We start from the raw sequence: 23,662 nt of genomic DNA, 5'->3' as shown, positions 1-23,662 counted from the left end.
TGTCCAGTCCGTCTAGAGTGGGCGTGTGAATCTGCAGAATATGGCCCAGGCGCATGGAAATGACTCCGCCAGCCAGTGGCAGAGTCAGGACTGGTAGCTCCGACGTCACAGTTCACATGCTGAGTTCCTCTCCTGGAGCTGGACATCCCTGTTGTCAGCACACACAGAACCATGCCTGTCCCAGCATGGAGGGCATGACTGCATGTTTGCATCTGATCCAATTTCTGCGGTGAAATCACCAGCAAAGACCAACGAACCCAGCTTGATCTCTTAGGCCCACTGGTTAGCACAGACCCCCCATGACGTTCTTGACTAGATTTAAGTTTGCCTGCTTCCTTGTTTGTTTTTTTCAGGACTCAGGGCTACATTTAGAAGCCCCACATAGCTGAGGAGCAGAAAACTCTGGGTTTGACTTATGGCTCTAAATTCATTTGTTAGCTGAACTGAGTCTGGTCAAGTCATTTAATCTCTGTGGGGATTCAGGTAAAAAGCCGAGCCACGGCAGCTTCACAAAGGGACTGGAAACAGTAAGCAAGTTTGTGTATGTGTGTGCGTGGTATGTATGTGTACATACTTTGTGTGGGTGAGCATGCGCATGGGTGTGCAAGCATGTGTGTGCATCTAATACAATGGCTGGCCCAGAATAGTTAGTTCTCTTTTCTTCTTTTAACTTAAACTTAAAACTTAACTTAACTTAAAACTCTTGTTTTAACAGGAGATACATCAATGACACTGTGGCTAGAATATCATTGTAAACTTCATGCAATACTTGTAGATTATTGTAAAATGTCTCATCATCTTGCCCAAATGTCTAAACTAAAAGTGAGACGTCACAATCTCAGACATCCCAGCAGTATCTGCCTTGTTAATGTCAGAAATCCCTCACAGGCTGAGGAGACGGCCTGATATGCCGCTGTCCTTGCCTGGCAAACTGTGTTCACGCTGGAATGAAGGTGTAAGTCACAAACAATCCCACACCAGTTTGGAATTATGATTAATAGAATGGTTATTTATTTAAGGGGGAAAAACTTACAGCCCTCTGTGCAATTAGGAGGGAGCCTAGTCGCCAGAAGCAGAGTCGGAAGCCAGAGAGAGAGAGAGAGAGAGAGAGAGAGAGAGAGAGAGAGAGAGAGAGAGAGAGAGAGAGAGAGCGGGCAAAGGGAAGTGGCCGCTTTTTTAAAGGAAGAGAGACCACACCCCAATGGGCTGGTATCTCAGCAGCTATTGGCTGAAGGAATGGAAGGAGCTCCCGCAACATCTCCCCCTTTTGTTTAAGTAAGAGAGTTCTAAACCTACTATGAAATTATATATAATAAGTACAAATATCCTATTCTAACTAGCTTAAGTCTTGTATAATAAATAACTTGGCCAAGACATGAGAGGAAAGTAACTACATTTATATAGTCTTCAACCCCATCGAAGATCTGAGAAGGAAAATAATGTTATGCAACAAATCACAGAGATAATTAGCTACATAAAGGTAGAAGGAAAGAAGAAACCCCAGGCTGTCATTTTACCTCACACATACTGTGCTGTGCATGTGTCCTGCTACCACATATACATGTCGATAACAAAATCTTTAAAATAAATCATCCATGAGACTGGGTCACAGTAAAATTTTGATTTTAGCTGAAGCACACTGCTCCATTCTAGCTGTGGACATTTGGGGCCCTGAAGTTTCTAACCCAGTGAGGAACGTTAATCTGCCTCTCATTAGGAAGAATTCGTAAACTGTGGAATCCAGAGTCTTCCATCAGAGAGTCAGTGGTCATTATCTCTTTCAATTTGTGCTTCTCAAGAAGCCCACTGGCTTTGTCCACATTTCACCCTAATGTGGCTCTAAAATGCTGGGGACAGGACTGTCTGAGAGATCAGAGACAAGCGTGGTTTAGTGTCACACAGCAGAGTGACTTAACGTGTGTAGCTTTCATGGGAACACAGGTTCTGTAGCAACTGTGAGACAAGGAGAGAAAGTGGCTGTGTGGTGAACACATGACCACAGTACTAATCAGTAAGTAATCTCAGAGCCTGGTATGCTTGGCAGGTATGTTCTCAGCAAACACACGTGATGCAGCAGGTTTGCTGGATGAGTCAGGTACCTGATTAGTCTAACTCTACAGACACCCAAAACAAACAAACACAAAACCATTTAACACCTTATGTTTAATTTCTGCTCTACCTAAGGGGAGAATTACTCATGAGCACTTAAGTACATTATATATAAACAACACACAGAGACATACATATAAGAGACATTCATAAGCATACACACAGTCAAACACAGACACAGACATAAACACAGACACACAAACAGACATTATACAGATACACACACACTCTCACACACTAAAAAACTGGCAGATTAGAAAGAAGTCTAAAGAGGGGGTGTCAAGAAAGGAGAACAGAATCTATGTGGGGAGAGCAGGAGAAGGGGATCGGACAGGGGTGGGGTGGAAAGAGTACCCTGCGGAGGGCAAATGAGAACAAAGTTGAATGACGTCATATTTGTATAGAAATCCCAGTGGAACCCATTACTTTGTAAGTTTAACAAAAAGTGAACAGATAATACCAAGAAAATGATTAGCGCCTGAGTAGTCCAGAGGTCAAATGTGCAGCTTTTCTTTGGATCTCGGATTAGATGAAGGCCAAAGGCAGTTCACATTTTCAAGACAGACCCAAAAAAAAGGGCACCACTACCCATTAAATATTATGGAAATTATTAGTAGAAGAAGGCAAAGCACATTAGAGTCCCATAGGATCACCAGCTGCCCCTGCAGGATGGACATGCATCACCAGGTGCTAAATGCAGTTCTGAGAAAGAATCTGGACAGAACCAAAGAAGATTCAGTAGTTTGGCAAGTGGTGTGTGTGTGCATGCGCATGTGTGTGTGACTGCTTTCATGGAGAGGGTCTGTGACAGTCTGGCTGGATTTGGGAGGAAGGGCCACCCTCCACACTGGTGTGCTGAATGGGCAAGAACAGGTCGGGGAAAGGTGACTGTCCTGAAGGCACCTAGGCTACATTCCAGCACAGCCACGAGGCTGTTATTCTACTACACCAAACATTTTACTGTTTCAAAAAAAATCAATGATCCAGCAAAGTTGAATTTTATAATGGACATAATGGATGAATCTATTCCAGCACCTTTTGAGTCCCCCACTGACATCTTTACTTGGCTTGCTTCGTACCTGTCAATCAGCCATCACCCTATCCACCATGGCATATCATGTATTTCAAAGAAGATGCTGTCAGTAGATAACACTGTACCTTGAAGGATAGAATAAAGGAATATTCTTATTCCTCTAATAACCGGTAAATATATTAGGTTTTTTTTTGGAAGAAGTGACAAGATTGTCTTGAATAATGCAGACACACACCACACCCTTCCCTTTCCAGGCTCTGGAATAAGTATGTGTACTATTTCAATGTTTCATCTCTCTACCTAGAGCAGCCCTGTCGACACCATCGTTGTCAATTCAAATGCTCCAACTCACAAAGATGTGGGCTGTTAGTGATGAAGAAGCAGGCTCTCTGTTACAGGTGGGATGCTAGCCACAATATTTTCTCTTTGCTCACTACCCTTGCCTTCCCTAATCCAATTATTCCTTGGGCATAGAAACACAGAGCTTTCTACACCTAACGCCTCTCACTTGCAGACATGGAGCTCTGTATCGCCTACTTCACAGCCTTGCCATGGGGATCAAACGTGAAAAACAGGGAGAGCACCATGTAAATAAACATGCGAAAGCAGCATCATCACAAGGAACCACAGTGCCTCCTGTGAGGAAACGCGGCCGCAGCAACGGTCCACACAGCTCCTGGGCCTTTGGGAATCAGTCAAAGAGGACTCCAAAGGTTAAAGGGACGGACAGGATATTGGCAGCTGCCTGGACTTTCTCCCCATCAGTGAGTCATCTTGTCAATGATTGAGAGGAGCCTTGGTGTATGTCACCTTGGCTCGTTTTCATTACTGAAGTATTTGTTTTGGAATTCATTCCAGCTCTAAAACAATGCTTCCATTAGCTGGGCACAGTCCTATAAATATCCATCTCATCTGACCAGTGTCAAACCGTTCCGCCTTCTGCATGCTGTGCACCTGGGCAGAGCAGAAACAAATCCACCCACCTGGTGTTGCAGAAGGTGCAGACAGGATCGCTCTCTCTCTCTTGAATAAACATTTACTGTTGAGAAATTCTTGCACTAAGACAACCTCAAGAGTGTTGTGAGTGTAAGGCTGCTGGGAACTGTTCACACGGTGTAGTTTTGGAGCTTAAAAGGTGTAAGGTGTATAGTTTCCATTTTGGGGGGATACACACAAACCATGTCAAGGTCAAAGTTAAGGCGGGGAGTGAGCAAAGATAAGTAGGAAGGTAAGTATTCCATTGCAGCCCGGATACTGTCAGGACCCTGGCACTTTATTTAATGTATAAAGGAACTGAGGAGAAAGTTCTGGAATCTCCCTTGCTCTCAGAACCATCCATTTCATGAAGAGCTGACCAGAAAAGACAATAATTTGGGCCGATGGACTCTCACATGTAAACAGAGAGGCGAGTGTGGCAGGTGACCTGACTACCGATTACGTTCACATCCACTATGTTTGCGGGATGGAGGGCATCCCAGCTAGGAGGAAACCACAAGACCATACTTACAATCAGCTCCAAAGCCAAAATATACTTTTCAGGGATGAAAGGGTGACTCAGAACAGGACCCAGTGTGCTCATCTGCAGGAAAGAGAGCGACTAGCCTATCAGCCCACTTGTCTGAGCTGGGGGACAACAGATCCCACTCACACGGAGGTGTCTGCAACGAGCTATTGTCTCCTGGTCCCACTGAGTCTCACACACTCCCCTGGCTTGGTTCCACATCACGGATGCAAAGCTTTCATCATAGCTCTTAACTGGCTTCCTATAAGCCATACATACAAGGGAAAAGAAGGGGCCCAAAGCATCAACTGGCTTCCTATAAGCAATACATCCTAGGGAAAAGAAGGGGCCCAAAGCATCAACTGGCTCCCTATAAGCCATACGTACTAGGGAAAAGAAGGGGGCCCAAAGCATCAACTGGCTTCCTATAAGCCATACATACTAGGGAAAAGAAGGGGCCCAAAGCATCAACTGGCTTCCTATAAGCCATACATACTAGGGAAAAGAAGGGGCCCAAAGCATCAACTGGCTTCCTATAAGCCATACGTCCTAGGGAAAAGAAGGGGCCCAAAGCATCAAGAACTTGTTTCCTTGCTAGCGAGTGTCCTTACAGCAACTGGATTACACTACACTGTACAAATACACAGGCATCAACAGATGCTTACATGGGAAACACTGGGGAATGTCAAAGCACAGAATGTACGTATTCGTGTGACAGCTTATGCGCTAATAAGATTTCATTACCACGTTCTGAATCAGAATCTGGGAAGTGGCCTGACAGTGTTTTTAGCGCAGCTGTTTCTTCTTCTCAATCAAGTTTGCATAACTCCAGTTGGCTCATGTGTCATACCTGACTGCCCAGGGGGTGGGGCGCCCGACGATCCTCTCGGCAGACAGAGAAACACCGTCAGGACAGCGGCTCTGTTCCCAGCACAGGGTTCTATGGCTATTGGCTTAGGTGCGCCCTGGAAAAGAAAACCCACGGTAAGTCAGCACAGGTGACACGGCATGGCTGTCCCTCAGTCAGTGAGCGCTCCTGGCTGTTGGGCGATACCCAGTGCTGGCACAGTGTGGACGTGAGCTTATCCCTCACGTGACGATGTGAGTACATTTCACTACAATATGCCAGCTGGTATAGCCCAAAGATAAGCATCTTCCCCAATTTTTCTCATCAGTGATATGCCACATAACCTGATTTACCTAATTAAGTGATGGCAATCCCAAATATCCTATTGGCGCAGCTACTTTTTAAGAGTTACTTCCATGTATGCACGTTTAATACACCAAACAGAAGCGACATTACGGCTAAGGTCAAGCGAAGAGCCATCACTTCACGAAGCCTACACTAGCGGCATGGTGTCGGCATACAACATAAGGTCATTACATCAGCCCTCCTGCTCTACAACAGGTTCAGCCACCTCGTCAAGCGAGGTTTACGGCCACTGCCCTATGTCGTCTTCTCCACCCCTACCTGACCTGGTGACCACATCTCTGCCCTTTGTCTCTGTGTATATGGCTAAAGAGAATTCCATATAAAAGTGAGAGTTCCATATACAAGTTGGCATGCCTTTAAAATTACCTTAGTGAAACACACACGTAATAACTGTCCAGCAATAATACACTTGCATAAATGACAGGGCAAAAATAAGGCAAATATGCTAAAAACTGATAATGCATTGCAGTAATGTCTTACGATGAATTAGATGCCTCACAGCCTCACATATATTATCTGGGTTAAGACTTAAATGATTCCTACAAGAGGAGAATATCGAAGAGGGTTCTTATGTAGATATTTCCTCCAAATTAAAACATCATAGGAGGCTATAAAGATTCAGAAAGTAATGGAGACTTACAAGTTTCAGGAAGTTCCTGAAATAGACAATTTTCACAAGCTTCTCCCCAAGGACACAGCAGTGTGAGTGCTGGGGGGGGACCCTGGCCAGCTGACCTCTCTGCACTCCTATGAGTAATCTAGTAATTCACTGGTCCTCTAAAGTAGATGGGCGGAAATGTTGGGGGGCGCTGTTGGTTTCATATCTGGAGTGGAAAGATGTTTGCTCCCACCTCCCAGGAAGTCAAGGAGCAAGTATAAACTCTCTACAGCTTGGAAGAAGTAGAGGCCTGGAGTGTAGCTCAGGTAGCTACCTCTGGAGTCTGTTTTCAACAGTAGCCTATGACCCATTTACAGACATACACGCTCTCCATAGGCACACACTACTATATAGACACATGCCTGCACACTCACCCCTTTCCTACTTACACACAATATATACATATTTGGAGCTTAAAAATAAATAATGAGACTTTTGAGACATCAAGGTTTTCATCTTGGCCTAGGAATCACAGATTGGGCTACTTTATTTGAGGAATTACAGGTGGGAGACAGCAGGATGTCAAAGAGGCATTTCTGCACAAAGACAAAATTAAATAGAAGAAATAACAAAAATACCTTTAATTATTAGAATAAATGATTTATTCAGATTTTTTCTACTTAAGATATTTGAACTTTTGAAGAAATATAGACATATGTAGTCATTCACCTAGAATATTCTAGAATGTTGCCATTTCCAGAAGGCTTAATGAGCCATTAAAGATAAAATATGTTCCCTTTTATGTAAAACTTAGACTGAGTTCCCAGTTACAACGGTTTTATGTGGTTATAAAGTATTTCTCCTTTTATAGCAACATAAATCTCTTATTTAAAATTTTCTCCCCTAGATATATTTTGGAAGTTTTCAATATAAAGGTGGAAGTGGTCAGGCTGGGAAGCAGAGGGCATTAAAAGTTCAGGATAATGCGAGCGGCCATGTTGTTTGACTTCCACCAAGTTCTAAGATCTACGGGATGATACTTTAAAAGTTTACATTTAATTTAACAGATTAAGTTTTGAAAATGTTAAGTTAGAATTAGCATAAATACATAGATATTATCCAGTGATGTAAATATTTAGAGAATAGGCTTGTCATACGGCAAACTAACAGAAAAAGCACCATGAATTTCCCAACCATATTTCTAGGCAACTGAAATGTATTTTAATTTAATAGATGCAAAATATATGTAAAGGTCAATTTGCTAAAATACACCCAGAGAATGTAAATGAATTCCAGATTTAAATGACAGTAACTTATTAGAAATATTAAAATCTCCTTCACTGTAGATAAGAAAAACTGATGATAGGTAGCAACCGATAATGTTATCTTTGTTACTGTGTTCTCTGGCTCTGAGTGGAACAACCAACACATTTGTTTATCCAAAGTCACTTAAAAATCTAATTGCAGAAACTAGAACAGCAGAATTTGGATAGGACTAAAGATTTTTGAGAAATAGTTTGGTTTGGGGTGGGGATTAGGAAATACATGGTTTGGGAGTTCACTAATAGGTCTTATGGCCAGGCCACCTTCCCACTTTTTTCATACCACAGGAATGACAGGAAATGTCCAAACCATCAACCGAAGGAAAAATTAGCAAACTGTAAATCTAACTGCAAGTTTCTGGTGGAAGAGAGCCTAATCACCTACCTCTCTGAACTTCAGAGACCCTGCAATGGAGGAGGACTTAGGGTGTGAGGAGCCCGACCATGGAACAGGGATTGGATGAGAAGACCTAGTCGCAGAACCATTCTAGACTAATTTTCTCATTCTCGGTTCTGCTGGGATCATGGAAAAAGCACTTTAAAAAACCTCTTTGTGTTGGTAAGCTCTGTAAAAGGAGATTATAATTCTATTTTAAAACCAAATTGCCATACAACTTGGTCTATATTTAGCTCTAATAATTTTCATAGGAGGATATTAGCAAAACATGAATTATTCATTATGTTTAAAATACTAGTTACTAGCCAGTTCTTTGACACTTCTGGAAGGAATTCAGATAATTAAAAATTATTGTGAAAGAATTTGTGACAAATATCAGTTTAAATGTGGGCTTTTAAATGTTGAAAAAAAGGAGAGAAACACTAAATAACATTTGAATTTTACAGAAGGAGGTGGCAACGTGCTACACAAGATAAGATTCTGGATACCCTGGGGTTTCTCAGTTGTCTTGTGATAAACCGGGAATCACAGTCCCTTCCCAATGACATAACGGGCTCACAGAGTCCTGCAATTTATCATGGATCCTCCACGTCTGCTCTGGGAGGAGACACGGCTCAGGTCTGTTGCCTGCCGCACTGGGCAGCTAGGACTTGAAGGCCTTTTCCTGTTTGCTGCCGAAAGCTCCAACCGTGAGGTAGCAAGCAGCTCTAGTTTCAGAAGTACCCGGCTCACAACACCCACACAGAACTGTTAGGTTTGCTGGAGGTTTTTCAAACTACAGAACTTATTTTCACATCGCCATTATGACGGGTCATAAGTGTTATGGTAAAGCCTTCCCAGTCTTATTTAGCTATTAAAAACAAATTACCAGAGAAGCTTCTGGAATCACAAATAGTTTCAAGGTAAATCTTAAACCACAGTATGTTCTGAAAGTGAGACTGCCATTTGAGGCAGGGATCCATTAGCATGAGGGGTTCCTCCTTCTCTGTAGCATGAAAGAGCAGGCTTGTTGGTTTTTTTTCCCACCCAGTACCCCACAGCCAGCAAGTCCCAAAGAAAATCACACACAGGTCTGCATAACTTATAAACTGATTGGTCCATTAGCTCAGTCTTTTATTAGCTCTTGTAGCTTATATTAACCCATTATTTTTATCTATGTTAGCCACATGGCTAGATACCTTTCAGCCGGGTAGGTTACATCTTGCTTCTTGGTGGTCTGGGCTGGACTGGGAGGAATGGGCTTCCTCCTTCCTAGCATTCTCTTGTTCTCATCTCTACTTCTTCTCTGGTTGACCTGCCTATACTTCCTGCCTGGCCAATCAGCGTTTTATTAAAATACATGATTGACAGAATACAGACAATTCTCCTGCACCACTTCCCCCTCTTTAAAAAAAAAAAAGACAAAGGAAAATATCCATAGTCCATTTGTTGGGAATGTGGGCGTAGTATTTCAGGCTACTTCCTGCTAGCTGGGGGCACTGATAATCTTATGGGGACCTAAAGAAAATTTAGAATTATCATCAAGTCCTGACAGGAGTATCCTGTGAGTCTTGATCATCTCAGGCAGCAGTCTTGAATCTGTTCTGGATGTAGAACTTAGATTTTCACCTCTGATTAAGATACTTCTATATCGTTTATGTAATGACATACATTGTTTACATTTAGAGGTCATTGTCCTCTTTTATTGCACAGTTGTTTATTCTCTTAGTCTTTAAGTTAGATAGGTACTGAAAATTATAGATCAATAGTCATCTATGTCTGTCATATTCATAGTTAGGCTAACCAGGTTCTTTAGATTCATAGAGATTATATTCAGAATAGATAGTATAATCTTCAACCTCTTAAAAGAGCTATAGAAAATGGCATTTAAGCTAATTTAGAGTTCTGTGGTAGTAAGACACAATTGCTCCTGATAACACCGATCTATTCCCCAGAGATTTTTGAGCATCAAAGACATTCCACTTGGAGCTTGTCTTCTTCTTGGCAGAACTGGCCTTTGGGCAAAGAAAAGCCCATACCTCAACCACTGACAGAGATTGAGTATCCGTAAATGGATAAAACAGGACTTTCATATCCTGCCAAGACAGGGTAAGATAGTTCTGAAAAGTTTCTTGCCTTTGAAAATGGTATGTCAGTTACGTTAGGCCTTAGCCAAGGTTGGTTGCCTCAACATTGCAAATGAGACTTTGCATGATTGCCCAGGTAGTCAGTTGTCTCTGTCATTTGTTGCACATTTTGAAAGTTTCTTGATTGTACTTCCTGTTTACTCAAGTAATATTACTTCCCTTCTCAGATCTTTGATGGAGTTGAAGATTAGATAATTGTAGTTACCCTCCTCATGATTTAGCTAAACTTAACTTCAATACATTATTTAGACTCCTTGAAGAAAAATGCTTAGTAAAACTTTTGTTATGTGTTTCTTGCTTAATATTGTTTATTGCTTGTAATTTTATATCTGTTCCTATTGTATATAGTTGTATTGGGATTTGGTTCGATCTTGTTTAGACAAAAGGGGGAGATGATAGGAAAGCTCAGCCAATCACATCTGGCTTGGCTGTGGCCACCTGGAGCCAGGTAGATAAATGGGGGTAGCATGAGTTTCCCATTTTTTCAATTATTAAATTATATCTGTTGTTTTGAGCTGGTCTGGTTATTTTAGCGTACCGGTCAAATATGCCTTTTACTTACAGATCCATCTTGAAAACTACCCTTCAGGCTTAGAACACGCCAAAGGGCAAAGCTAGCTAAAGATTTTGCCTGCTAGAAACCCCAGGAAAACCATTTCTGGAAGTCCTGTATGGCATGGCGGCACGGATTTATAGGCTATCTGATGCTCTCACACCAGACCATTAAGATGGAGATTGGAGCTAGATGTGTGTGTAATACATTTTGTAATACTTGCCAACCAACAGAGGATGTCTGTGGGCTAGAAAGGACCCGGATGCTGCCACATGCGGTCTGTAGCACAGAATGGTATTCCCGGGCATTCGGTCACAATGCCGGTCCATCTGTAAACCAGGTCTACCTCTGTCGACGTGAGGGTTATTCCTCAACTCCTGTATAAGTTCCAGAATGGCCTGTCCTAGTCCACCATCTTTTTGTGGTCCAGGACCTCAAGGCCACATCAAGTGTCCCCTAACCAGCTGCTGTCCCTGGTCTGAGGTCCCTGCTTCTCCTTTTCAGAGCTTTCCCTGCTACTGACCTCTGGTTAGGAAGATGGTGGTTTTTCTCTCCCTCTGTGTGTCTCTGTCTTTCTTTCTCTTTCTTCCCTCTTTCCAACTTTCATTTTATCCTGTCATGGGCCTATGGATCAAACCATGGCCCTGAACCTGCAATATTAATTCTTTACCATGGATCCAAGTCTTTTTTTTTTTTGACAGTGTCTTGTTATGAAGTATAGGCTGGCCTGGAAGTCATGGTCTTTCTGTTTGAGATCCCTCAGTGCTGGTGGTCATGGATGTGCACCACCACACACAAAACGCCTAAGTCCAGTTTCTTATTCTTCACTTAGCTCCTGTAGTTACTCCTCTCTTTGAAATGCCCAGGCACCTCGCTGACTTGGGGAGCTTGTCTTTCAGTCTTTTGTTACAGGTATTGAAGTACATGCTGGTGGCCATGAGGTCCCAGGCAGGGCAGGCCTGTGCTGGTCTTTGCCTTGTCTGTCATCTGCTGCGGTGGATACCACACGAGTAAAGGAGGGAAGGTATGAGCAAGCAAGCTCGTCACAGGGTAGCAGTCGGCCAATAGCACCACACGACAGAGGGACAATAAAGTAATAACTGCAAACATGGGCTGGGCACGGTAGGAATGTGTGCAGCTAAGCATTGGACACATTGTTACCTATAACTACAGCAAGCTTACCAGGAGAACGTGCCGTTTCCTATCACAGAGACAAAGAAATGATTCGGAGAGGTCAGCTGATACAGCCACGTAACACGGGCAATCAGGGCAGATCAGGATTCGAGTATATAAGTTTTTAATTGAAATTCTAGCCACAATATCGTCAGGCTACTCTATGTTCTAAATATACAATTTATTAAGAGTTCATTTTTCAAAATTCAAGGTTTCTCTTATCCTGTCAGTTGGCTTTGAGGAGCAGAAACTAAGAGAGGATTTATGTGTATATATCTATATCTCTGCTCATTTATCTTAAAAGTATCTTAATTAGTCCTTTGAGAATTCCCTACATTATTTTAGTTATGATTTTTTTATTATTTAAAGATTTTAATGAAAGTTTAATTCATACAATAGATTCTAATCATACTTTTCCCTGTCCACGAATTCTTTTAAAATTCCCCACCTCCTCACCCACCAAACTCTAACCCGTCTTTCACTCTCTTTTTAGAAAAAAAAAACAGATCAAAACAACCAACCAAACCAAAAAACTAGGCAAACAAATTGAAACAAACAAACCAAAAATAAATAGCAAAGGAAAAAAGCATATCAAAAAAACACAAGAAACATACACACAGCCACAAAAAACCCCCAAATACCCCCCCACAGACATCCTCACCCACACAAACATACTCACCCAGACATACAAACACACATGCTCTCTCTCTCACACACACACAGACACACCAACACATCCACAAAACACCCCTCCCACAAACACACACAAACACCCCTCACAAGTACCCCCTCATACAATAACACCCCCCCCACACAAACAACCCTTTCACACACACACATCCACACAATCACAAAAACACACAATGAGCATTAAGAATAAACAAGTCCCAGGGTCACCTTTGCCGTTGTCTGTGTGATCCTAAGTCACTTTCCCCAAATGCAAAGTGAACCAGTAGGCCGAGTGACCTTTAGGGTCACTTTCCTCTTTAATAAATTGTGACTATGATGTATATGATTTATGGATAAACTCTAGAATATCTGACATAGCAGTACCTAGTACTATGCCTAAGTATCATGAAATTTAAAATTTCCAGTGCTTGCTAATGCTTTTTCCTGTTCAGGCACATTTAATGGCCGTTGTAATTTAAAGAACATTCTCATACGGTATGATGAATAGATCACAAGGACCTGAATGGCCACCATCGCATGCCAAAAAAGCAATTAGAAAATTGAATCAAGGAATTAAGGATTAATGTGGATATGTTATAGCTGTCAGCAGTAATGAGTGTTTTGACAGGGAGAGAATAGTCTGACACTATTCACTATTCACCAATCTGATCTATGAGTGAATTATTAGAAAAGCAAACAACTACACATTAATCAGCCTAGGATTTCACGTCTGTAGTATTTAATGCAGACCTATCTATAAATATGAACAGTCTGGTATTTGCAGCTTAATGATTGCTTAGATTGATAGAAAATTTAGTTTTTAGTCACATTAATAAAACTTAACGAATTTACTGAGCCTTGAATTAAGTCAGTGCAGTAGCTAGATTCATGGCTAATCAAATATGTTGGATTCCATAGGATCAGCAAGTCCCAGGGTTCCAGATGCCAAGATCAGATTCTCAGATTTCACTGTCAGCCTTGAGAAAAGAGTGAGGCTGGAAACCACACTCTTTACTGACTGAATTTCCCTCCACACAAAATGATAAATGAAAAAATTACATTGGCTGGCCTGATACAGTAGGAGAATTCACAGTAACAAAATAAACTGGGCTAATGGAACACCCTCGGAAACAAGGCCAAACCATTCTAGAGGTCAGTTCAGAGGGAGTAAAGGACTGTCTGAGGGAACAGGTAAAAGAATAAAAAACAACCCAAAATTCACAGAACGGGCTGGAGGCTCTGAAGGACCTGACTGTCACTGAGTTTCACACCACACTAAGTATTTTCCTTTGAGAAACATCTCTCTGTGTCTCTTTTCTTAGTAGAGATACACACACCCTCAAGGCCATTCATGCATGCTGAGGTTCAAATCTGTAGTAGTCTACATAGCAGGGACGTGGGGGTGAGGAGGCTCAGTTGTGAGAGCAGACGCTTTGCTGCCAGATCCTCCAGCAGGAAAATGCGGCAGGGCCATCTCGTGCTCTGTTTGAATGGGTTAATGACTATGAATGCTGGCAGCAGGCGGTTTTGAACAGGTCGTCTTTAAAAATTGATTCCGGGTAGCATTTTTCAAACACTTGACATGGATTATCTATGAAAGAATTGCCATAAGTAGAATTTTAATAATCCATAGTCTTCTCAGGATCTCCGCAAAAAAGCAATTTAACCACCATGCTTCCTGTGAGAATCTGAAATGGAGACCATCTATTCTGGCCGTGAAGACGGTTCTGAACAAGAAACTACTGTGCCGGCCACATCAGTTGTCCCACCGTACTCAGGCACAGGGCTGGGCCTTTGCTGTGCTGTCCTGCCTGCCTAGACCAGAAGCCAGCGCCGTCCATTCTAAAGCCCCAGTTCAACCCTTCTACCTTCAGGTAACTAGTAGGCCATCCTGGGCTACTCTGGGACTTTGCACTTTATCTCAGTGGAGTAGGTCACTTTTCTTTCAGAGAACAATGGGAGTCGTACTGGGGCTGAGAGACAAAACCAGGAGCCAGTGCTCTGGGTTCCGGTGGTTCTCTGATCCAAGTGTGAACTTGGTCAGCCCACTTCTCTTGTCTCAGACGTCTGGTGGGTAAGATGAAGTTGAAGGAGGCTTACGCATAGTGCTTTGACAAGGACTGGAGGAACTGATGAGGCTATCCACAGACGAAGAGAATCAGCTAGCCTGAAAACAGCATCTACCCAGCTCTCTGCTCCAGCAACTCAAAAGGAAGCTTTCTGAGGCCAAAGTGATAGTTTAGAAATTTGTTAATGGCTTCAATGAGTGAATTAAGAAGTTCAGTGCTAGAATACTGCCGTGAGAAGGCACACACCTGACGCCAACACATCATGTGCTACACATCAGCCCTGCTGCTGAGGGTCCCGTGTATCCAGAGAGGTCCACTCTGATCAGGGCTCCTATCTGTGGGCCTCATGTGTGCACAAACCAGACCAAGGCGGTGTCTGACATACACAGTAAGTGGATGCTCATGAATGCGTGCATGCTTACATGTTTACTTGTCTCTTTTCAAAATTGTATGCAAGGCAAAGAGCTGCATCTTGTGGGAAGATATGAAGAGAGCCTCAATATGGGGCAGATTAATAGACAGCAACAAGGGAGTTGAATTAAGATCATGCTGCGGTTTCGCAGACTGGTCTATTCCAAAGCATATTGTGTCATGAACGCAAAATGCCACCTTAGGAACACAGCTGCCAGAATATTCTATTTAAAAGATAAAGAGGAGGCACTGGAGTAGTGTTGGATGGGCTGCGGCCAGCACCCCTCACAGCTGATTGTGGCTAGGCTATGGTACCAGGGGAATGTGCAGTACATATGTAAGGAGCCTTGAACGCGGCAGTGGAAGGGGAACAGAAGGCTGACCAAGAGACAGCCAGAAAAGCAAGGAAGTGTGGGGATTCCTGGAAGAGGGGACAATCTGAACAGAGGGGTGCAATGCAGACGGCTTGTTGAAGAAATTGCTAGAAGTCCCACGAATGCATACTAGGAATTGTCCTGTAGAGAGAGATAAGAGGCTGAAGACGAATACTTTTCTTGACTGCCAGATGGTGGTGGCACACGCCTTTAATTCCAGGACTCGGGAGGCAGAGGCAGGTGGATCTCCGTGAATTCAAGGCCAGCCTGGTCTACAAGAGCTAGTTCTAGGACAGGTTCCAAAGCTACAGAGAAACCCTGTCTTGAAAAAACAAAGAGAGAAGAAGCCAGGCTACTTCAAGAAATCCAGGCCCCTTATCAGTTCCCTCCAACTCTTCTTGGCCAGGGCTGGGGTAATGGCCGTCAGCTGGGGGAGAGGTGAGATGCTGGGAGGGGGCATGGCCAGTGTATCAAGATGTACAGACCTTACCAAAGTGACATTACAAACCCCTTCAGGAATCACTGCGTCCCAATGAAACCCGTTAGGCTTAGTATACATTAAATGAAAACATTTACTTCTGAAACTTCTACTATAAAAGTAAATCAAGAAGCACTGTGAAAACTTAGGTGTCAGCAGAAAGAATCAAAGTGCAGATTTGGCAATATTCTTAATGAGGAATCAAATGTTAATAGATCCAGCATAATAAATAACTTTCTGCTATGATTATTACAGCAATCACAACCTATTATAAGTAAGAAGAACATGGTCAAAATTCTGAATGAAAGAGCTTATTTAACTTGTACAGAAACGCGCATCAGCACCGCAGAGTAAAACTCGCCTGGACGGAGAGAGTGAGCCTTTCTGGACGAAGGTTTCCCTAGAAACTCGAACATCAACCCTTCAAGGACCACAGCCGCACTATTTGGAGCATTAAAGAAAGAGTGTAAAATCAACAACCATTTCTTTGCTTCTCATCTAGACTGTAAAAAAATAAATAGAATTTAATACTTGATGCCCATAGTTAGCTTTACGGAGAGCAGTTTTCACTGCACGCTGCAAGGACAGAGAGGCACGAGAGCGACCCTGCCTTCCCGTTGTCTCCTCCGCCCTGCGCAGGAGCTACCACCGCCATCCTGCTTGTTGCTTACGTGTTCTTGATATAAAGGCAAGCGAGCCCTGCTCCGCTGCCAGTGAGGAGGACGGCGCTGCACAGACTGAACCGGTCTTCTCAAGGACTCCTGCTCCACGCTCATCTCTCCCGTTGCTATTGTGGCTATTCCCGCCAGCTCCACTCCAAGTGCTGCCTGCTTCAGCATTCCCAAGCACAAGGACCAGGATCTGTAACAACTCCCTGCCCTTGAGATCTTAGAGCAGATTAGAGTTTTCCATTTCAAGACCTGAACAACAGAATTCGGAAACATTCATACTATAATGTCTAAAAGATTTCATTGGATGCAAACTAATTTTGCACATGAATCAGACTTAGGTTTAAATCAGATGTGATCTTAGGTATATTATTTAACTTTTCTGTGCCTCAAGTTCTTCATACAGAAAACAGAGATTATAAACCTAACTTGTGAGGTTATACTGGGGGCTATAAAAGATAATACATGAATAAGTAAAAGTGGCTGGCCTCAGGTTTTAATTTTTTTATAATAGATTAAATAATTTACAAATGCATTTTTTAAGTCAAAATTAGTTGAATATCAGCAGTTTCATCTGGGTCAATCTCACGAACTCTATTTCCCTCCTCTGACTTTGGATTGATGAACCATGGCAGGGGAGCCAGGGGCTTTATGTATGAAAGTTTCTTCTTAACTTTCCTGGGTGCTTTTATAGACTTTAACTTGGTCTCAAAGAACAAGACCAGTATTCTAGTGTCTGAGTTAAAGTAGAGAGTGAATTCCAAGTTCAGACATTACTCTATGGTAGAGAAGATGATCAGAAATTAATGCGAATGTTAAAACATCCTGCAGTAAAGGCTGTTAGAGACACACAGGCTACGGGAATCTTCCTGGTTACACAGCAGGGAGGGGACTAGTTTGTGTGGGTATGCTCAGAAATGGCTTTTTAGGTGTGTTCTTAATACCTCTCACTGCCCAGGAAGCCTCTCCCTGCCACTCTCTCTATTATATATACAAATATCCATGCATGTACATATATACATGGATATACATACATATTAATTATATATAATGTATACGAAGATATCCTTGGGTTGAGACAGGAATGAGTGATGAGAGATAACAGAGGCAAAGGGTTCTTTTCTGCTTGTAAAAGGACACGGTGTTCGCCCGTAGGCACACAGGACATACCCCATGCTCTCAAGGGCCACGGTGTTCTCCCGTACGCACACAGGACATACCCACGGTCAGTTGAATCCATAAGACAGCATTTTCATGCTTGCTCATGACCTGAAGTGTGTGGAATCTTTACACGTCAAAACTAAATATATTTACACAACACTCCCTTGGGGCTTTACCTCACACGACTTCACCATGCACACACCACAGACTTGTATTGGAGAGCAAAGAAGAGTGAACAGAATCTCTCTCCAAAGCTCTTTTCTTTAATCTCAAATTTCTGTTTTCAGTATGACTAAAAATTAATGGTCAGAGTCTGTGTAATGATCCTTGCCCCAGTTTTAACCCTGCTGCTTTAGAAACTCTCTCTCTCTCTCTAATGGTGATAGTAATTATCAAATTGATTAATCCTCAAGGAGCTTTCTGTCATTGGGTGTGGCTCACTGCACACATCTGGATCAGTGTGCTTTCTTTAAAGAGCCTAATAGCACAATTAAGATACCAACAGCATAAATACAGGTATCATGAAGGAAATAAATCTTGAATGTTTCTCCTTTGGTCTGTGATGGATTAAATCTCTCCTCCTAAATTCAAAACCATCATAATCTTAGTATGTTCCCTTGTTTGGAAGTAAGTTTTAACAGTTTAGATCTCAAAACTGCTTGACCCCAGCCTCAGAGCTGAAGTATTGACCCCCAGAGATAAGGCCTTTGTAAAGTCATTAAATCCTATGGCTTAAAGCTTTAGCTCACTGATAAATTTATGGCTCAACAGGCTGCTAAGCAGTGTGGGAAACTTCATAAAGTGAACCTAGCTGGAAGATAGAGGTCACTAGGGTATCCCTTAAAGGATCTATTTTCCCTCCTGCCTCTCTGGCCTTTGTGGCACCCAGATGAGCTCCACCACATGCTCCTGGCTGTGGTCTCGGGCTTCACCACTGGCCATGGCAATGGGGCCAGCCAAAATGGACTGAGACATCCGAAACTGTGAGCCAAATACATGTTCCTATTATATATCTTCTCACAACAATCAAAAGTCAACCAATGCAAAGACCTTTCAGATGTAATTAATTAGGATTAATCAAAGAATCATGCCAGAGTAGGATAGACCTGGCACGCTTTTAAGAGGAAAGGCCTCACAGATGTCATGTGAAGAAAAAGGAGTCCATCCGGAAGGAACAACCATGGACTGCTGGAAGTCAACTACCATAGCCAGGAAAGAGGCAAAGTGTCCATTCGCTTTCAGGACATTCTGCCAACATCTTAATTTCAGGCTTCTGGCCCAGAGAACTGTTGTTTTAAGCAAGAGGTTTGTGGTAATTTTTCACAGCAACCTCGGGGAACCAACACAGTCTCTATTCACAGACTAAGCGCCACTAGAGTAGCCAGGCAACACTGCCTGCCCGCTATCCTCTTCCACTGTCTAGGAAATGACCATGTTGAACCAGGCAACACTGCCTGCCCGCTATCCTCTTCCACTGTTTTAGGAAACGACCATGTTGAACCAGGCAACACTGCCTGCCCGCTATCCTCTTCCACTGTCTAGGAAACGACCATGTTGAACCAGGCAACACTGCCTGCCCGCTATCCTCTTCCACTGTCTAGGAAACGACCATGTTGAACCAGGCAACACTGCCTGCCCGCTATCCTCTTCCACTGTTTAGGAAACGACCATGTTGACATATTACTGAAATGTCGACTGAAACCTTTGAGAAATAAGCAAAAGATATCGGATAAAATGGCAAAAGTCAGCAGAGAAATTTGCTTAACTATGAATTTTGTGATCATCCTACAATTAATAGCATTAATAAACTTGGAAATCCTTGTAATTGCTTCTAAGAAGGTAGGCACAGGCTATGTTGGAAGTGAGGTTGCCAAGGCAACAGATTCTGAATCCTTGAGATGTGTGAAGAAGGCTTATAGGCAAGCAGCCCTAGGAACAGCATCTGTGAAGGCTGAAGGGTGAAGGCTGACAGAGGGCAGACCACCTGCAATGCAGAGGCCTGTGTCTGAGTTGACAGGTCTTCAGAAGGCCTTTCAGCTGCCTTGTGGAAGAAGTCTTCCCCTGGGATGGGGCTATACAACATGGGAAGAGGCAGGCTCTCTGAAGAAGGGCTGTGCTGTGAGCTGTGAAGATGAGATGCTCAGTCCCAAGGAGGTAGCACACCCCAGTACTTCTACAGTGTTCAAGAATGTAAAGAAAAATTCTCACTGGCTGAGAAAGGGACTTAGCCAGCCTCAAGGAAATGGATCTAGGAAGCAAGTTGGTGTAGTCATTTTAATACCTGTCAAAATAAATGTCAAGCCAAAACTAATCAGAAGAGATACGGAAAGACACTACTTACTCATCAAAGAAAAAAATCTACCTAGAAGACATTAAAAATATTAACATTTATGTACTAAACACAAGGGCACCAAGTATGCAAAAGAAACATTATAATGGTTAAAGTCACACACTGACCCTTACACACTGACAGAGGGAGAATCCAATACCCAACTCTTACCAATAGACAGGTCATCCACACCAAAACTACACAGAGCAAATGTCAGAGTTAAATAATGTCACAAATATCATGAACCTGGCAACATCCATAGAGCATCTCACACAAACACGCACAATTAGACTTTCTTCTTAGTAGCTCATGGAACTTTCTCTAAGCTGATCACATACTTGGACATAAAGGAAGTCTTAGCAGACATCCTGTGTGACCACCGTGGATGACAAATGGATATCAGCAGCAACAAGAAGGAAAGAAAGTACAGGAGCTCCAACCAAGTAACTCACTACTGAGTGACAGAAGGGACCAGACAGGAATGAGAAGGAAATTAAAAAGTTTTTAGAATTGAATGAAAATAAAAACATAGCACACCAAACCTACAAGACACAATAAAGGTGGATCTAAGAGGCAAGTTCATAGTACTAAGGGCCTACATTTAAAAAAAGGTAGAGATATCTCTTTCAACAACTCAACAACATACCTGAGATGTCAAAAACAAAACAGTCAAAGGGAGCAGAGAGCACAAATTGATCAAGCTTGGGCTGGAGGCAATAACATAAAAATGACAACAAATAGGACAAAGAATCAGTGAAATAAAGAACTGGTTCTTTGAGGAAAACAGTAAGATTGATAAATCCATGGACAAATTAAATAAAAGAGAGAAAAGATCTATACCAATAAAATTAGAGACAAAAAGAGGGACATCCCAATAGTCATCAAGGAAATCAGGAGACTCATAAAAGGACATAATTTAAAAATCTGTATTTTACCAAATTGGAAAACCAAAAAGAAATTAATACACAACCTACCACTCTCAAAGACCAGATAAGCAATTTATATAGACCTCTAACCGCTAGTGGAATTACAGGCAATAATTAAAATTTTCCAAACCAAAAAAAGCCTAGGGCCAGACTGACTAGCATAAAATTCAACCAGACTTTCAAAGAAGAGTTAATGCTAAATCTTCTCAAATCACTCTACAAAATAGGGAGTTAAGGAACATTGCCTAATTCTTTTAATGAAACCACAATCACCCTGACACATAAACTATTCAAAGATCTAGCAAAGAAAGAAAATTACAGAGAATTTTGCCTTATGAACACAGATTCAAACATTCCCAATGAAATACTCATAAACTGCACACAAGAACACATCCAAAAGATGATCCGCATCATTTTAGTATGCTCATGGATCCGGTTTGCAAGTCTCCTATTGAGTATTTTTGCATATATGTTCAGAAGAGGAACTGGCTTGTAAATCTTTCTCTGTTGAATCTTTATGTGGTTTAGGTATCAGAGTGAGTGTGGCCTCATAAAATGAATTTGGCAATATTCCTTAAATTTCTATTTTTTGAAATAATTTGAGGAGTATTGGCATTAACTCTTGTTTGAAAGTCTAGTAGAATTCTATGTTAAAATCATCTGCCCCTGGACTTTTTTCATTGGGAGACTTTTAATGACTGCTTCTATTTCAGTGGGGGTTGTAGGTCTATTTAAATTGTTTATCTAATCTTGATTTAACTTTGGCCAATGGTAACTAAAAAGAAAAAAAATATCCATTTCTTTTAGATTTTCTAATTTATTAGAGCACAGGTTTGTAACATATGTCTTATGATTCTCTGGATTTCCTCAGTATCTGTTATTATATGCCCCATTTGTTTTTGATTGTATTAATTTGGATATTCTCTTTCATCACTTAGTTAACATGGATAAGGGTTTATATGTCTTGTTGATTTCCTCACAAACCAACTCTTTGTTTCACTGATTCTTCTTAAGGTCCAGTCATGATCAGAGAGGCTTCCTCCAGCAGCAGATGGGAGCAGGTGCAGAGACCCACAGCTAGAAATTATGCAGAGAGAGTCTAAATTGGAGATCAGGGAACCATGTGGAAGTTTGGGAGGAAAGACTGAAGGAGTCACAGGGGATGGAGGACACAGGACAACACGGCACACTGATCAACTAATATGGTCTCATACATGTAGATGCATGTTTCTATCCCACCCGGCCCTACAACATTCAGTCCCAAAGAAACACAGAGAGGCTTATGTTAATTATAAACTGTTTGGCCTATTAGCTAGGATTATTAACAAATAACTCTTACAACTTAATTAACCCATATTTCTGTCTATGTTTAGCCATGTGACTTGGTACCTTTTCTCAGTGAGGCATTTTCATCTTGTTTCCTCTCTCTTTGCCTTTCCTCTTCCCAGAATTCTCCTAGTCTTGTCACCCAGTCTATACTTCCTGCCTGGCTACTGGCCAATCAGCATTTTATTAAACTAATGCAAGTGACAAAATTTTACAGTGTACAAAAGCATTATCCCATATAAGTTTCTGGTTTTTTCTTTTCAAGACCCTGAATTTATTCTCCTTTGTTTAGCTTTTTTCCTGACCATTGTCTATAACAACTTATAACTAACACACTAAACAAAGACAAACATATATTATCAATTTTTGGGGGAGAATGTGGGTGTAGTTTTCTAGACTGCTTCCTGCTGACTGGGGGCACTGGAAATTTTTGAGAGACCCCCAAGAAAATTTAGGATTATGGTCAAGTCCTGACTAGAATATTCTGTGAGGCTTCATCATCTCAGTCAGCAGCCTTAAAGCTGTTCTGGATGCAAAACTCAGAAGAAATTGCAACAGAGCTGCTCTGAAACATTGTATCATCTGGGCCATCTGCTCTCATCAAAAAGTTTTCAGAGGGTCTTTCTTGAGAATCCTGATTTTCCTTGTCACAGAAAAAAAATCTAATTTCTTGTAGAAACAAAAGCAGAACGTCTTCCCCAAAGTAACATAACTTTAAACTTATATTTTTAAGTCAAGATATTTTGAAAATATATAGGTCAAATTAATGATCACCTTTTATAATTAAATGTCTTTTAGTAGCTGTTGCTCCTTCCTAAGAAGTCAAACAATTCAAGGATAACACAATAACACAGAGTATGCAAATTTTCTGTGTATTTTCCATCTTCATGTGGCTATTTTTTTTAATTCTATCTCTCTTATTTTTAATGTTTGGATTTTGAAGCAGGGTTTGTTTAGGGGATTAGTTACAAGTTATTATTGGAAATGGTCAGAAAAAAGTTAAAGGAAATTAGCTTCAAGGATCTTGTTTTATAGAGAAAAAAGGGGGATATAGATATGACAGGATAAAAAGGTAGATTATTGAATCTACTTTTAAAGAGCAACTATTAGTTTTAAATGTTTTACATTGAATTGGACTTTTGTATATTGTACGCAAACTTTGTATATTGAAGTTAGTTTTGTTAGAATGTACTGCACACACATTTCTACTCTTGTTCAATGTATTT

At 41.7% G+C, this 23,662-nt stretch overlaps 1 protein-coding gene across 2 annotated transcripts in view; it reads right to left on the bottom strand.

The window, feature by feature from the left end:
* The window catches only part of Atrnl1 (attractin like 1), a 597,040-nt gene that overhangs the window by 94,742 nt on the left and 478,636 nt on the right, over positions 1–23,662 (bottom strand). For both annotated transcript variants that reach the window (XM_075974528.1, XM_075974530.1), the window contains one exon: positions 5,494–5,608. In XM_075974528.1, coding sequence (XP_075830643.1) covers positions 5,494–5,608 — 115 coding nt within the window. The remainder of the gene's footprint in view (positions 1–5,493; positions 5,609–23,662) is intronic.

Source organism: Microtus pennsylvanicus, chromosome 5 (assembly GCF_037038515.1).
Source record: "Microtus pennsylvanicus isolate mMicPen1 chromosome 5, mMicPen1.hap1, whole genome shotgun sequence".
NCBI lineage: Eukaryota > Metazoa > Chordata > Mammalia > Rodentia > Cricetidae > Microtus > Microtus pennsylvanicus.
The sequence above is the reverse complement of the archived record's forward strand: the minus strand, read 5'-3'. Positions and strand labels throughout refer to the sequence as shown.